At 39.7% G+C, this 13,044-nt stretch overlaps 1 protein-coding gene across 1 annotated transcript in view; it reads right to left on the bottom strand.

Annotated features, from left to right (window-relative positions):
• LOC106934919 (dedicator of cytokinesis protein 3-like) overlaps positions 1-13,044 on the bottom strand; it is a 44,790-nt gene extending 31,746 nt beyond the window's left edge. Inside the window, exons 1-3 of the mRNA XM_015015087.1 lie at positions 12,283-13,044; positions 3,927-4,010; positions 702-742 (exon numbers count right to left, since the gene is read on the bottom strand). Coding sequence (XP_014870573.1) covers positions 702-742; positions 3,927-4,010; positions 12,283-12,319 — 162 coding nt within the window. The 5' untranslated portion in view covers positions 12,320-13,044. The remainder of the gene's footprint in view (positions 1-701; positions 743-3,926; positions 4,011-12,282) is intronic.

Consider the following 13,044-nt stretch of genomic DNA (forward strand, 5'->3'; position numbering starts at 1 on the left):
AAAAAAAAAATTCTCTCCAATTTTCAGTAAAATACAGTTGTGGTTGCTAGAATTTTACCGCATAAATATGACAAAATTTTACCATATTCGTACAGTAAAATTCTGGCAACCACAGCTGCGGGAAATGAAGAGACATTTTTTTACAGTGTAATTTATCTGGTCACAAGGTCTCTGTGGCAAAGACAGATTTATTTCTGTGCTTCAAGTCCCTACATCACAGTGTCACAGAAGGAAAATACATTCTACTAAGTAAAGTGAGGATTATTAATATTTTTATGATACAAAGTCTCCGACATTTACTTGCAACCCCCTTGAAAGTGCAGAAAAAACTATTTCTAAATAAATGATCTTTTATTGCAGAACTATAATGTCTGCATTTTTTTAGAAAATTCGACACTTGAGCTCAAATTTTATGTAGCAGACAAGAAAAACAAAACCCTACTTTAAGAAATAGATGCTTTCCACAAAATCATTGGTCCAACGACTATTGCTGCTGCTGACAATCTAAACACAATAAGTGTAACTGAGCAATATTTCCATCAATCCAATCATTATCTTCCACTTAATCTGGGATCGTGTCATAGGAGCAGCAGCCTAAGCAGAGAAACCGAGCTTTTATAATTAGAAGTGATTAAACATTTCATTATTATTTGCAAAATCTAGTTGAAATTGAAATTTAAAACAGATTGCAGTTTAACTACCTTGATGGATGGCTTCTTGGTGGAAAAGCCTCTGTACCAACCTAGAGAAAAGGGAGAAGCAGGACAAACATGAAGCAAGATTGTTGAGAGGAAAATGAAACTGAAAATATTCTTCCCATTTTTTTTTTTTTTTTTTTTTACAGTGAAAGAAAAAGTTTATTTCTTGGAAGATAAAGGTCATATTATTGTACTTTTTTCTGCAAGCGGCTAAGTTTTCTTAAAGCATAGACGGAACAGACAGATCTCTAACATATGCTAGTTTCATCTGTTAGCAAAGCTTCATTAAATGTAATAGCTTTCTGGATGCTTCTTGCAGTTTCACACTTAAATCTGCCGTATCTAAAACACAGCCATTATCAGCGTGCATGTCTTCATATTCTAGTTGTGTAGCATTTCAGCAGCATTAAGTGGGACTATTAATGTTTTGACTTCTGTTCTTTGTTTTTGAGCTATTTAGTTGATGTGTTGCCATTGCCGGATGGCTCGCAGTTGTTGGGTAGAAAGTAGTGTCAGTCTCTTCTTTTAAATCCCACAAAATGTTTTTGGTCGTGAATTTGTTCTTCACCGTGGGAGAAAATGGATGTGAGAAGTGACAGAGTGTAAAAAGTGTGAAATGTGTGAGACTTGACAGCCCTGGTTTTTTAAGCCTGCTCCATTAGTTCTTTTTAATACTGCAACATTTGTCTGCTTTGAGTTGTGCCATCAAATGTAGTTTTATTTTTTCTTCCAGACTGACAAAGAGAACTTGACTCAAGGTTCCACATGTCTTCCAAGGCATTTTTTTACTTGACCCATATATTGTAATTTACAAGAACTTTGCACTATTATTTACACACATAAAAATAATTCGACCACAGTAGTAAGTTGGAGTTTGCAGTTTTGTGTGGAATTAAACAGATGCATGAAACAGCTGCAACTTGTTGTGTTTATAACTAACGGAAATAAGGTGGTCAAGTTTTGGAAACTTATTCCCTTAGCTCATACGCTTAACATTTATATAATTTCTTTAATCCAAATGAGGCTGGAACATAAGGTGTATTAATGAAACATTGGGTCAAAAGCTGTGACTCAGTTTGCTGGGCTAGAGGAGAAATTAAAAGGAGTTTCATTCGACTTCTCAGGTGGTCATCCTGAACGATGACCACCAACAAGCTGGTGAAACTTTAGTGGATCTTTTCCACAGAAAGCTGCGTAACGTTAATGTGAGTCAGTTGTGTGAATGACTTTAGATGACAATAGAGAATGTGTTTGTTCATTAGCATTAGCATTGTACCTACTGTAAGCACAACACAGTGCTAGTATGTCAAACATTTACTTTGACCAAAATATTGATGTAACGTCAATATAAACCGACTATTTTTATTGTCTTTATATTTCTTTGCAATTTTCTTTGAGAATGTTTTTGTTGTTTTTCTTCGAGCTGGGTCAAACCCATAACCCGACTCTGCTGTGTTGAGCTGTGCTGGTCCGTGTCTGACCGAGGAATGACTTAATTAAACAAGGTTTTAAGGGTTTGATATGCATGAATCTGAGTGGCCACTATGTGGGCCAGCATGTCTTTTGTCCTGTTCCTTGAAAGAAGTGATTCTGTTTTCCCAGTAGTGTCTGATTCTTCCATGTAATTGCTGTTCCTGCCAAAAGGTGACTCATCACTAGAGAGCAGTGCTTCCAGTTTACTGTAAAAAAAAAAAAAAAGAAGAAGAAGAAGAAGCAACCTCTGTGCATCATTTGAAACATTGGCAGAGTTGGGACAAAAAGAGAATGACTTTCGGTTAGTCATCATGACTTGTGTGATACTACCTACAGTGAACTGGCTTATTTGGACGAGCACTAAGCACATCAAACAAGCAAAAGAAGACATATTTTTAATAAAGGTCATTATCTTTTTATTGCTAAATGATAAGCTTCTAAAAGAAAATTCTATTTGGAAATTAGACCCTGAAGTAAATGTATTAGTAATTTGGTTGAAAGGAACTGAGAATAGTCCCTGGAAGCTGAGTTGAATGCACAGAGTAAACTTGATCTGGGTACAAGTGCAAAATTTTGACACATAATCCCATTCATGTGACATAAGCAGTGTCTAACTGTCCAGACTAAAGCTGGTCCTTAGACTTATGAAAATAATACTCGTAAATATTGAGGCATACACTTTTAATATATAAACATCAAGTAAAAAGGTTAGCTTAGCAATTTAGTCAGATTTATTTTCTGAGGCCTCCAATTCACAAGTAATGACATGGACAAACCAGCAGCTATGATATACATCCTCACTATGATTCTGTCACACGTTGTTACTGTTGGACCACCTGGTCAAAAACCACAACCATTATGTAAACAAACACTCAAAGTTTTCTGATGAGAAACGTTTTGATCGTTGTTCATTGATAGAATATTATGGCGCTATCAAATCCGTAAGTGTTTGTCGGATGTATTAGTTTGTTTTCTGGTTTGACTTCTCAACTTGGTCAGTTTTGGTAACATCTTCTAATGATCAAACAACAAGTGCAGTGAGAAGAAATTATGCTATTCCTATTAATATTTTGTTTTGTTTTTTAAATGTTCATAACTTATATTTTATGTGACGGGCCAATATCAAGCAGCACATAATTATGAAGAGGAAGGAAAATGATGCATTTTGAAAGTTTTCGGCAATTCAAAATCTAAAGAGTGACTCCCTACTTTTTGATTTGTGTCCACACAACATAATGCCGCTGCCAACCACCATGTTTCACTGCGGGGAAAGTGCGTTTAGGGTGGCGTTCAGATTTTTGTTTTCTACCTTAAATAATGTTTTGGTCTCACCTGGCCTTTGCACCATTTTTCCCCATATTTGCTGGCATGTAGCAAACTGCACACAAGAGAACATTTTGTTTACAAATGCTCTCCACAGAACATGTGAGGCCTTCGCAGGATGGATATATTTATAATCACACACAGATTGATCCTGTTCACTAACCAGATAATGTCTGAATACAGTTGGTTGCACTGGCGTTAAATTAGAGGCGGCTGAATATAAACGCATGCCAAACCTGTATATTTTTTCTTCGTGATTACACTTTGTGCTGTTCCATCAGCACAAACTAAGTGGTGTTTTTACTTACGACAGAACGTGAAAAATGTCAAGGGGGATACGATAATTCACTCAGCTGTTTATTAGTGCCCACAGTCAGAGTTAAATCATCTCATAAACTCAAATGCTTTCACTGAATATTTGAGTGCTTTTACCGTCAAACTTCTCCAGAATCTGGACGGTTTCTCCCAGCTCCAGGACGAGAGCCTGACATATTGGTGACCGGAAGTTGCAGACCCCTGGGGAGAGAAAAAAAGGGGGGGGGGGGTCAGGGGGTGTTGAACAGGACAGACAAAACCGGTAAGAAAACTTTGTGCAGCCGTTATCAGTAACTCTACTGGTAATAGACTAAATCTTCCTTTTTAGCTTAACTGAGAAATAACTTTGTCTCCACAGAGATTTTATTTTATTTTTTTAATTGCAGGAATGCAGTCGGTGCAGCTTTTTATTAAACCGATTCATCCAAAAATATAAACACACACGGCGCCACACTGAAGCCAGTGCCCGATGAACAAACTGCCACTCTACGAGGTAATTAATTGTTAAGCAACCTGATTTTGAGCAATGTTACGTCAAATTAACTACCTCCCAGAATAGAGCCCACACAAGGTGCTAGATTATCAGGCTTAACGGCGATTATTCACAGGATGGTATTAGCATAAATCCTCCATGACACCTTCGTTTTTGTGGGATCCCGCAGCCTCTGACCATACAAAGAAGCATCCTGTGACTCAAACGCTGATGACATGATTATTCTTCAGAGGGTATATGCTACAGTAAAGGCCTTGACAACTGCACTGCCTCTGGAGTCTGCCTTTATCTGTGCAGCACTGCGGCTCGGGAAACATGAGCTACGCAACAAAACGCCACAGAAGCCTCAGTAAAGACAGACGTGTTTGACAAGGATGCTGCGCCACTGATGATTTAAAAAAAAAAAAAACCCCTACAAATGGAGGCCCTTAAAGGAGAGTTTGGTGTGAATCATTATGGTAACGAACTAGCCAGGGGACTTAGTGAGGGGGAGGAGAGAAAGGAGGGGCTTGTCCTCGGCTCTGTTTGCTTGTTGGAGGGAAACGAGTGTTCAGTTCCTGCGCTCGGGTAACTATGGGAACAGATCGTCCACAAACTGGAGGGCTTTCTTCACTGTAACTGCTGCGGGGATCTGGGCATTTTACAAATCAGCAAGCTTACGAACGCTGACTTTAGACGGGCATGTGTTAAAGAAAGAGAGGTAAAAATGTCCTCAAGAAGACTCTTGTCACCTTTTCCGTTCTGCACCAGCCCTTTTTCCAGCCATGACTGAATAGCTCCTATTTGAGCGCCCTGCTCTTCAGTGACCTTTATTTCATTTGAACTGCAAACCTTCGCGCTCACCATCTGAACACTCTCTGGCACAGGTCACACCAGGAGAAGATGAGACATTTAAGAGAGCTTTCAAACACCATATGGGCTTCGTGTTTTCATCACTTCAATTTGTGTACAAGCACACAGACACACACACACACACACACACAGCTAATTTTGCCTGTGGAGATTTACAAAAACCAAACAAATTTCTTCATTAGACTTCAACATGTTGAACGTAGGATGTTGGACGGACTGATGGGACATGGAGTTAAAAAAAAAAAAAAAATGTTGGCAAAAGCAAACATTTCTACCGAGCAACAGCGTTTCAGTCCAGACTGTATCTGCATTTAGCTGAATTCGACGGTCACATGGGATCCGATGGCTACTGTTGTGTAACCGGCAACTGACTGAAGTGAGCAGAAGGAGGAACCTCCTGCGCTCAACTGCTCCCTCAGTGGCCATCACGAAATGTTGTCATGCAAAGTATTAATATCCATGGAGTTTTCTGTTTTGTTTTGTTTTGTTTTGTTTTATAAGCAGAAGATAATGGATGGACAGAGAGGTGGATGAAAAACTGTGGTGACAGTGGGAATAGTAGTCATGTTGTAGTTTGAAAGTTATGGGTCTTTCCACAGGTTCTCAGATGGATGCAGGTCTGGACTTCGACTAGGCCATTCAAACACATGAATGTGTTTTAATCTAAACCAGTCCGTCGTAACTCTGACTGCAGTCCAGCTTCTCTGTCTCTGATAACCCCACAGCATGATGCTGCCAGCACCATGTTCCACTGACAGTATGGTGTACTTAGCTGAACTCTCGGTAGGTTTGTAGATATATTAATGTTTTCAGGTGATGGATGGAACAGTGCAAACTAAACTCTGCTTTCAACCTGTCTACCACTTTATACTTGACCTGTCTGTGATGTGTCTTGCTCTTTATGAGGTATTTGTTCACTACTTACTCATAGGTAGCCTCTATTAAATAAGTAATTAGCAGTTGCTAGGTTTAGTTTTTATTTATTAATCAGGATAAAGAAAAACTGAATACAAATTAACTCTAAATGTTTCAGGTTTTTTTTGTTGTTGTTTTGTTTTTTTGGGCTTATGAAATATGAAAACATTTGCAAGGCACTGGCTGGCTCTCCATCAACAGGGGTAAGTATGCGAACATCTGCACTGATTTACTGTAACCATCTAAATGTAAATCTGATCAGGAAGCCTCTTAAAGCCGCTTCCCTTAGAAGGTCCCACTGGGTGCAGACGCCGGGGAAGACCCAGAACTTGCTGAAGGGCTGATATATCATGTCTGGTCTAGGAAGCACTTGGGAAGCCTCAGGATGAACTGGATGTTGCTAGGGAGGGAGGATGTCTAGGTTCCCCGTTTATGGTTTAGGCTGTTGCTGTCTGCCTGTACAGCCCTCGGTGGCCTCGCACCAGCAGCAGCAAAAGGTTTACTGTAGAGGCCAGTCACTATATGCTGGAACTGCTTCAGTCTAGGTTGGGGGGGGGGGAGCGGTCTTATTTTGTTGCTGGTCCAACAGCCTGGAATAGGCTGCAGGCCACCCCTGATTTGTTTGGCTTAAAGCCAACATTAAGACCCATTTATTTAAAATGTTTTTGTTGTTTAACTTTTAGTATATTTGTATTTCCTTCCCTTCTTTTAACATGGTTGCATTTTTTTTTACTTTTATTTAGCACTATTTCTGTTTCATAGTGTTTTGTAGTTTTTATTTTTATTTTTGCAAAGCACTTTGGTCGATGTGAGGCGTCATTAGGTGATATATAAATACATTTTGATTTGTTAAAAACATCTAACTATGAGTATGACTTTATTCCTGCTCCCATGTAGGAGAAAGCAAAAGTGCAAGGCACCAATTTTTTTTTTTTTTTTTTTTTTTTTTTTTTATGCAAGTTCCAGTTGGAAGTAGCACCAAATTTGCTGTCTTTATTGTCACTGAAGCTGGAGCTTAGAATAAGATTTGCAGCACTGCTTATCCATCTGGTGCATATTGGAGGGGGAAAATGTGATGGAAAAAAAAACTGTCTTAGAGCAACAAAACAGTAAAATAAAGTGCTTTGCACGCAGAAACCTTTCTTTTTTGACTGTGTGCAAACAGGGCTGATGTGCCAGTGTGATTCACATAAGTCACCTTAAATATCTCCACTACCAGACCTCTGTAGAGGCAGAGAAGGAGGAAGAAGCTACTGCTTCAGTCAGATTATTTCTGCATCTAAGCAATGTTTAATGACAGGAGAAGATGGCAAAATTCTGATCCCAGATTTCACTCTTGGAAAGAAATCTTTTTTTATTTATTTTTTTTTTAAGAAAATGATCTGCCAAATACAGGGTGCTGAATATTGGCCCTAAATTTTGGAAAATAGCAGTGGCCGTGAAAAAAATTGGGTTGACAGAAGATATCTGTCAATCCAAGTTTTCCTTCTCTGTTAAACATAAAAGCTGGAGAGCATCTAATAATTGTAAAGTGATGTTTTCGAGAGCAAAACAAGAACCTAAAAGAGGAAGAATTATTTCATTTTGAAACAATTTTTCTCTTAAATATTAAATGAAAGTCATCACAGCATATACGCATTTTTAGCCCAGCTTTTCAAGTTTAAAATTAGCATTTAGAATATAAAAAAATCTCCTGAAATCATCTTGGTAGAAATTACAACCAAACATCCTAAAGAACACAAATCCTTTGGCACCCCTGATAAAGATGTGTAAAAAAGTTTTAAACTAATTTATCTTTGTTTGCAGAGGTATAATCTCAAATCAAAGTCTAGACAAAAATCCAATCTTTAATTTGAGGAAAATAATTTAATGCTTGCTTAAATTATTTTAAGCAAGCATTAAAATGATGCTTGCTTAAAATGCGCAAGCATCATTTTAAGCTGAGCAACTAAATTACTAGTTGCTCAGCTGTTTGCATTTCTAGGAACTTTTCTTAAATCTATGTAACTAACTCCTGTTTTGCTTTTTAAGTTGATTAACGTTTTGCATATTAGACAATTAAAAATCCACAACTGTCCGGTGTCCCAGGACATAAGCATGACAGAGACACTCGTTTTTGTTTACTAAGAAAATTCATTTTATATTTTAATATTATTTGAAGATAAACATTATTCCTTTTTAAATCTCATGTCCTTATTCAACCTTTGAAAGCTGATCAGTGCAAATCTTGTCCCGTCAATCTTTTCAGTGCTGAACAGAAATTTACTGACATGTATAACTGATTACTAATATTTGTTCTCAGTAAATTTATTTGTAAAAAAAAAAAAAAACCTTTCCAAAAATGTTTAAAAGAAAAGGGGGCGCGGGGGTTGCACTCCAATCACCTCGTTTTCTATAATGTCAGGTCTGAAATTTAAGTAGGACCTGCAGCTATCTTTGAATAAACCAAAGTGAATAATAATTTTAAAAAAAACTGCTGTCAGAGTACTGAGTACTATTTTCTTGAAATTTCACAATTAAAAGTTGTCAGAAATGTATCCATTAACCTTGATTCAATCTTGGTCAATTTATTAAGTCCAGCACAACATTATAAACTATCAAATCTGTATATGCTTGTCACATTGCTGTCCCCTCAGAGCTGCATGTCTTTAATACATTTTTTTTGTGACATTTGCAACATGGTTAAAAATATGAGGTTTGACCTAAAGGACTCTGCCAATTAATACTGACAAGTTGTGGAAGAAAATGCAAGATTTTTTCTTTTCTTTTCAAACTCTCAGAAGAAAAAATATTCAGCAGCACCTACAGTTTGTATTTCAGTGTCGTAGTTTGTGCAAGAATGGCATTATTGTGATTCGCTAATTTCATAAAATGCCGCATCGACTGCATTGCTTGTGATGACGCTGCTCAAGTGATATCTGTGTGGCAGAAGCCAGAGTCATCTGATTCATTTCAGTCTCTCATGTGGGAGGCTGCTGAATTAAAGACGACTATTTATCTAATGCAAGCTGGAAGAAATGTTGATGCTTACAGGTGGTTCAGAATCAAAAACTGAAGCCACCCCAGTTGAGGCAAAGAATTTGAATTTTAAAATGAATAACATAAGGATGAAGAATAACAGTATGAACGCTTGACTAATGGGGTGTCAATTTTAGCTGCCAAAGCAGCCCTGTGGTGTCAAGGCCTGGGCTCCACTGGAGTCTCTGGCATCTGTGCGCTGTGGCGTCTGGCACCAAGATATTTGGAGAAGATCCTTTAAGTCCTGTAAATTGTGAGGTAACAGTAGATAGATTAGATCTTCTATCCAGGAATCCCGTAGAGGCGCAATTGGATTGAGATCTGGGGAATTTGGAGCTCAAGTCAAAACCTGAAATCCACTTCATGCTCCTCAAATCGTTTCTTAACCAAGTTTGCTTTGCATCGTTGTTCTTTTGAAAGAGGCCACAGCTATTAGGGTGTTCCACCTCCACTCTGACTGGTGAGCAGCTATGAAACCTCAATGCTCAAGAAAGTCAGAGGGTCAAAATTTCTCCACTACGATACAAAAGAGTCGTTGCCTGTTATCTCTAGTGCTTGTTGTGGTTGATTCCATCAAGAGTGTTGCACAGTTATGTTTTTATTTATTTATTTATTTTAACGTTCCAGGTTGTCACGGATACTTTATGTAATTCATCGGGTTATTGTTGTCTTAATGTAGCAAATAAGCAAAAGCAGGAAAAAAAAAAAACCTTAAGGTGTGCCTGGAATATCTCACCCACTAACCGGTGTCACGATGAAAAGATGAAGTGTGCTGCTCACTTCACCTGTCAGTGGTCAAAATGTTATGTCTCATCAGTGCGAAACAGATAGATAAAAACACAAACCATGAGATGAAGTGAAGATTATGATAGTCTATCCCAGGGGTCAGCAACCTTTTACATTCAAAGAGCCACTTTTATCCCCACTGCTACAAAAAATAAAACTTGCCGAGAGTTGCAAAAAAAAAAAAATTTCCTAAATATGTACAGAATCAAATGTTTTACTATGAAAATTGTACTAAAATCCATCTCTACTTTTAGATTTTAGAACAAAATAAATTGTCTAAAACAAGAGGAAAAGAGAACAACTTTGTACAATGAAGTGAACCATTTCTAGAAATGTGGAAACTGAAGAAAGACAGGTAGCATAGTTTGAAGCTAGTTGGTTTTAAAAGCCTGTTGTGGATATAGTATGCAGATTTTGCATAAGAACTTACGGAAATTAAAAAATAAAATAAAAATAAAAACCCTCCTAAATCAAAAACGTCCAAAATCAAAAGCATGTCCTTTTTGGATTTGGAAGAACCACAGAAGAAGAGCCAAACACCCACATGTGGGTCTGGAGCAGCAGGTTGCAGACCCCCGGTCAAATGTTTCGCCATGAACTGAGAAGAATCAAAAGCGTAGTGCAGATTCTTTTACTCAGAAGCGGGACTATACTGGAAAAAGTAGGAGAAAAAATGATTTTTTTTTTTTTTTTTTAGCAAGGCCGCTGACTGAACCACGGCTCTGTTGGTTATCCGTGCTGGGCGTTTTGTGTGAAAGGCAACAAACAGGCAATGACAAAATCAGCAAAATAAGCTGTGGAGGTGTGCAGAATGGTGCCAGTGATATCAGAGGTGAGGTGGGAGAGGGAACTGATAGCAGGCCGGTGACGGTGCCGGCGCATGCTGCCCATCCACCTGTGTGGGCTGTCTTCTGCAGTGGTACTGGGAAAATATTGATCCTCGTGTGTCACGCATGTTACCCGAGCAGAGGAGGGGAATTCGGTGGTGATTCGTGCTGCCTTTAGCAAAGTACAGTGTGTACTTCTCTGCGTGGCGGGCTTCGCTTCACTTCCCCGCATTTCGGCACCGCGGACAGCGTCATCTCCGTCCACGGTTTCGGCACCGCGGAGAGCGCCAGGTCACTCCGCGCAGACTGATGCGGAGGCTGCGCCGAACTGTTGCTTCCCTCCCCACACGTTGACACAAACACGCACTGCTGCCGTCTTTTGCTTCAATAAAGCCCACGTAAATATATATCTTCGTTCGGGAAGATGAGCCGCAGTGCCTCAGCGACAGATGGACGAACAAAATAAAATGACACGGAGGATCGGGAGCGGCGACTCTATGTGGTGTTTGGAGGCTCTTTATAAAGCGCTCATGACGAATGCGATGCCTCCAAAAGAAAATAAAAAAAAATAAAAAAATAAAAAAGTGCTCATACGTGGGCGTGTGCATGTAAGGGGGAGTATCATGTGTGAGCCAGCGTGAGTAGCCCTAACAAGCTGTGGAGCATCTGGACATGACTCATTCTCCTAATGAAAACCCTCTATAGTGTAATCACACGCTCTGCACAGCTTTGCTGCGATAGCGAGGCCGAGCAGACGATTTATAAAGACACGGAGGCATCGTCAGTTATAAATAGGTGGATTTAAGATCTTCCTTTTAAACGTGAGGCCCAGCAGCTCATCTATAGGAATACATGTTCTCCTATAGATCCATTTCCTGGTGCGTGTTGATTGTAAAACAGTGTCGCAGCAGCCGCAGTAGCAGAAAAGCAGCTTTTTTTTTTTTTTTTTTTTTTTTTTTTTTCAGTCCACAGGTAGACTCCAGCATCACTCCTGCCTACACCTGTTGGAGGGACGCAGTCACGATGCCCCCTTGTGGTTTCAACACGAATCGCGTCTCTCGTCCTCCACATCGCTACTGTACTCGTCTGAGAGAAGAAGGTGGTGGTGGTGGTGGGGGAGGTTTGAAATGCCAAGCTCACGCCTTTTTCTTTCTTTCTTTCTTTCTTTTCTTTTTTTTTTTTTTTTTTTTTTGCAAAATCACAAAATCTAATAAACAGGAGTGGAGCCCCACCTGAAGCTGCCTTCAGCCTGCGACGGCATCTTTAAGGTGGTGGGGTCTGTAAGCTGTATCATCCCACGCAATTTCCCTTCCAATGCAGTCACTGCCGCGTATATCAGCCATTATAAGTGGCTGTGGGTTTATTATTATTATTATTATTATTATTATTATTATTACTACTGGGTGTAATTGGCTTGCTAATATGGAAAATAACGCGCTCCATGGTCAGTTCGAGATAAGAATGGGCAAATTATGCGCTTCTTTCTGCCACAACTGGCGGAGCGACGTATATGGGAAGCTTTAAAGAAAACCAGAGCTATCTAATGAGCTATAACGACGAAGAAAAAGTGCCATTAACTCACCAACTCCGATTTTCTCCTCTTCTGTTGGTATCCACATATTTGATTATTTCTCCTCTGGTAGAACAAGCCACATTATGTCGTTATCGTGAGATGATGCTGCTAGGAAAAAAACAAAAAAAAAAAAAACAGAAGAAGCAGCTACAAATGAAATAGTCTCGGCTGATCCTGTGGTTGTCCAGACTACATGTTTCGAGCGGAATATGCGCTGGGGAAAAGGCTGAAAGGCTCAGTGTCTCTGCTCTATTATGTCCCGGCGTGTGTCTCCAGTCTGATGCAGTCTCCCTGTCCACCTCATGCAACGCGCACAGACACACACAGAGACACGCAGGCACGCACACGCACGTACGCACACGGTGATCGTTTTTCTGTTTGCCACAAAAAAAAAAAAAGAAAAAAAAAAGGTGTTACTGCAGCCGCTGTATTAAGGGGTTTCGGCTCTCCTCGCAGCCTCTTCGAGTCGCTTCTCCGCGCTTCCTCCTCGGCTGCTGCTCGGCTGGGGGCTTCCGCGCAGCGACAATTGGCCTAATCGCTCGGTAATTATAACATATTGGATGTAGCTGAAGAGCTGCGGCAGGAAATTACTGAGAAAACAGCAAAAATACCATAAGCTGCGCCATCTTCATGGTCGTCACATGACTTGTTTTGTCAACACTGATGTGTCAAAGCTTTTGCAAATGTATGCGCCTCCTCTTTTCCTCCCCGTGCGCCCCTTCTATCCATCCATCACAAACCGCTTTTTCTTCCAGCGGGGAGGGATACTGG

Source organism: Poecilia latipinna, unplaced genomic scaffold (genome assembly GCF_001443285.1).
Source record: "Poecilia latipinna isolate Pla-1442-1.1 unplaced genomic scaffold, P_latipinna-1.0 Scaffold1881, whole genome shotgun sequence".
NCBI classification, from domain to species: domain Eukaryota; kingdom Metazoa; phylum Chordata; class Actinopteri; order Cyprinodontiformes; family Poeciliidae; genus Poecilia; species Poecilia latipinna.